This window comes from Clavelina lepadiformis, chromosome 1 (genome assembly GCF_947623445.1).
Source record: "Clavelina lepadiformis chromosome 1, kaClaLepa1.1, whole genome shotgun sequence".
In the NCBI taxonomy this organism is placed as follows: Eukaryota; Metazoa; Chordata; class Ascidiacea; order Aplousobranchia; family Clavelinidae; genus Clavelina; species Clavelina lepadiformis.
In genome coordinates this window covers 2,372,171-2,374,025 of record NC_135240.1, presented here as the reverse complement: position 1 = coordinate 2,374,025, position 1,855 = coordinate 2,372,171, and the positions used below count along the sequence as shown (strand labels likewise).

The 1,855-nt window shown below is 37.8% G+C and overlaps 1 protein-coding gene across 1 annotated transcript; it reads right to left on the bottom strand.

The window, feature by feature from the left end:
- Window positions 1–486: 486 nt before the first annotated feature.
- On the bottom strand, window positions 487–1,519 carry LOC143459147 (transcription factor HES-1-B-like). Its single transcript, XM_076956188.1, has 4 exons — window positions 1,484–1,519; window positions 1,185–1,280; window positions 776–1,002; window positions 487–667 (listed from the first exon to the last, which is right to left on the bottom strand). Exons 1-4 carry the CDS (start codon window positions 1,517–1,519, stop codon window positions 487–489), a joined length of 540 nt encoding a protein of 179 aa, XP_076812303.1.
- Between the last annotated feature and the right edge of the window lie 336 nt (window positions 1,520–1,855).

The following is a 1,855-nucleotide window of genomic DNA, read 5'->3' as shown; positions in this document are numbered from 1 at the left end:
CTCTAACCTTATTGACAGCCCAACTTTCTTATTATTTTATAACAAATACAGTTTACCAGAAAAGGCTTTTATTGTAGGTGCTGTACACTTTCTCAATATTACGCATAACCAGAAGTATAGCAAAACCACTGCTATTAAGATGTCTATTGATTTGCAATCACCACGACTACCGTAGTACGGTATTACATCTGTCTATAACTTTACGTCTGCCCCATCTTGCACAGAAGTTCGAGCTTATAAAACATTGTGCGATGTGCCGGAAATATATGACAAAAAAGGCATGAACATTTCAAAGCGTGTGAACGAGAAAAACAGTGCGTTTGCAATGCAATTTACATTCGGTTAAAGCTGGAAACAGTTTCTTGGAAGCGACTTGGTAACGTACAAAAAGGAGTTTTCACACGAAGTTATTCGTAGCAAGTTTACAAATATTCAAACGATAATTGCAGTGTTTATGAAAGCTAGTTCATTAACTCAAATAAGTAACTATGATAGCGAGATGAGGGTAAAGTTTCCTTGGACGTTGTGCTTATTTACACTCCCGCATCCGGACCTTTGTGGAGTCGCGGAAGGAGACAAGGAGAAATGAGTTGGGAATGGAATGAGTAAGGAAGACGAGGAGGGAATGAGTGGCGGCGGTACATTGCTTCCGAGGTGGTTCATAAGCCTGGAATCAAATATTAGAGAATGTTTAAAAATGTGCCACAGCCGGTAAAGACCCAACATAAAAATAATTTACAAGGTCTTGTGAAAACATTTGTCTTGATAAACTCACCTCGTTTTAACGTCGGGCTGAATTCCTGCGTTTGTGTTCTCAAGAGTGTGAGAAACCTCGTTTTTACATTCCACAAATCCGCTTCTGTATTTACTCGTGACTCTTGGATCAATCGCCTTCGCTGCGTTCAATGTCTGTCCCTGAAATTCTTTCAAATAGCGAACAGTCATTTCTAGAATATCAGCCTTTTCCAATTTTGAATGCCTTTGTCTTTGCTGAAGAAACAACTATATAAATAAAAAAAAAATGAGATTAACTGTTTTGCAGACTTTGAATTATGTTTCTTAATTTGTAATGACCATTTTTTTCATTTGCAGAAGGCCTACGTTTGTCTTTTACACTTGGCACTGCCACAGTATGAAACACTGTAACGATTTTGTTTAAATACGAGGAGAAAAAAATTACTTACCTGTATTCCTAAAATGTTGAGGAGAATACTTATCAGTTCATTCAGACTGTTTTTAATCCTCTTGCGTCGGCTTTTATCCTTAAGCAGTTTTGAAGTCTGTAACAATAATTTCATTGTAAGTTTATCGTTGACTGTATATAAGTATTACGAAACGCTTCAAGCGGACGCCGTAATCTGGCGATGGTTGCACCCTAAACATCGGGAAAATTTTACTTACTCTTCAGTCATTGTTCATTACGGATCCCGAGGAAACCATTTGTACGTTGGTGGTATCCTCGTACACTCTAGTATCCACTAACTGTTTGCACAAAGACGGCAAATAGCAGGTCTTTCATTTCATACTAATTTTAATTAATGTTTTGTACTGATTTCACCTGATTTCACATTAACTGAAAAATTTACTTTGGCCCTTTCGTAGCGAAGTATGAAGTATTAATCTAATTCTCCTCGCACTTATTACCAGGGTTCATAACTAGGTGTTGTAATCTCAAACCTTAAAAAGAGTTAGATTCTCACTATATTACACAAAATGAAGTAAATTTCTATCATTATTACAGTCGAAACCTATGAAATGCGTCTAAGTGGTTCTCAACCGGGGGTCCGCGGACCCCCAAGGGTCCGCGAAACGTTTTCAGGGGGTCCGTGAGAACTTCGAAATTTGCAACATAAAG

Bases quoted from the DNA above. Each gene is read 5' to 3' on its own strand.
- LOC143459147 (XM_076956188.1), bottom strand. From the start codon at position 1,519: ATGAAAGACCTGCTATTTGCCGTCTTTGTGCAAACA. The intron at 1,281-1,483 runs GTTAGTGGATAC...TTATTGTTACAG, and splicing joins TTGCCGTCTTTGTGCAAACA to ACTTCAAAACTGCTTAAGGA. The intron at 1,003-1,184 runs GTAAGTAATTTT...TTATTTATATAG, and splicing joins TCAACATTTTAGGAATACAG to TTGTTTCTTCAGCAAAGACA.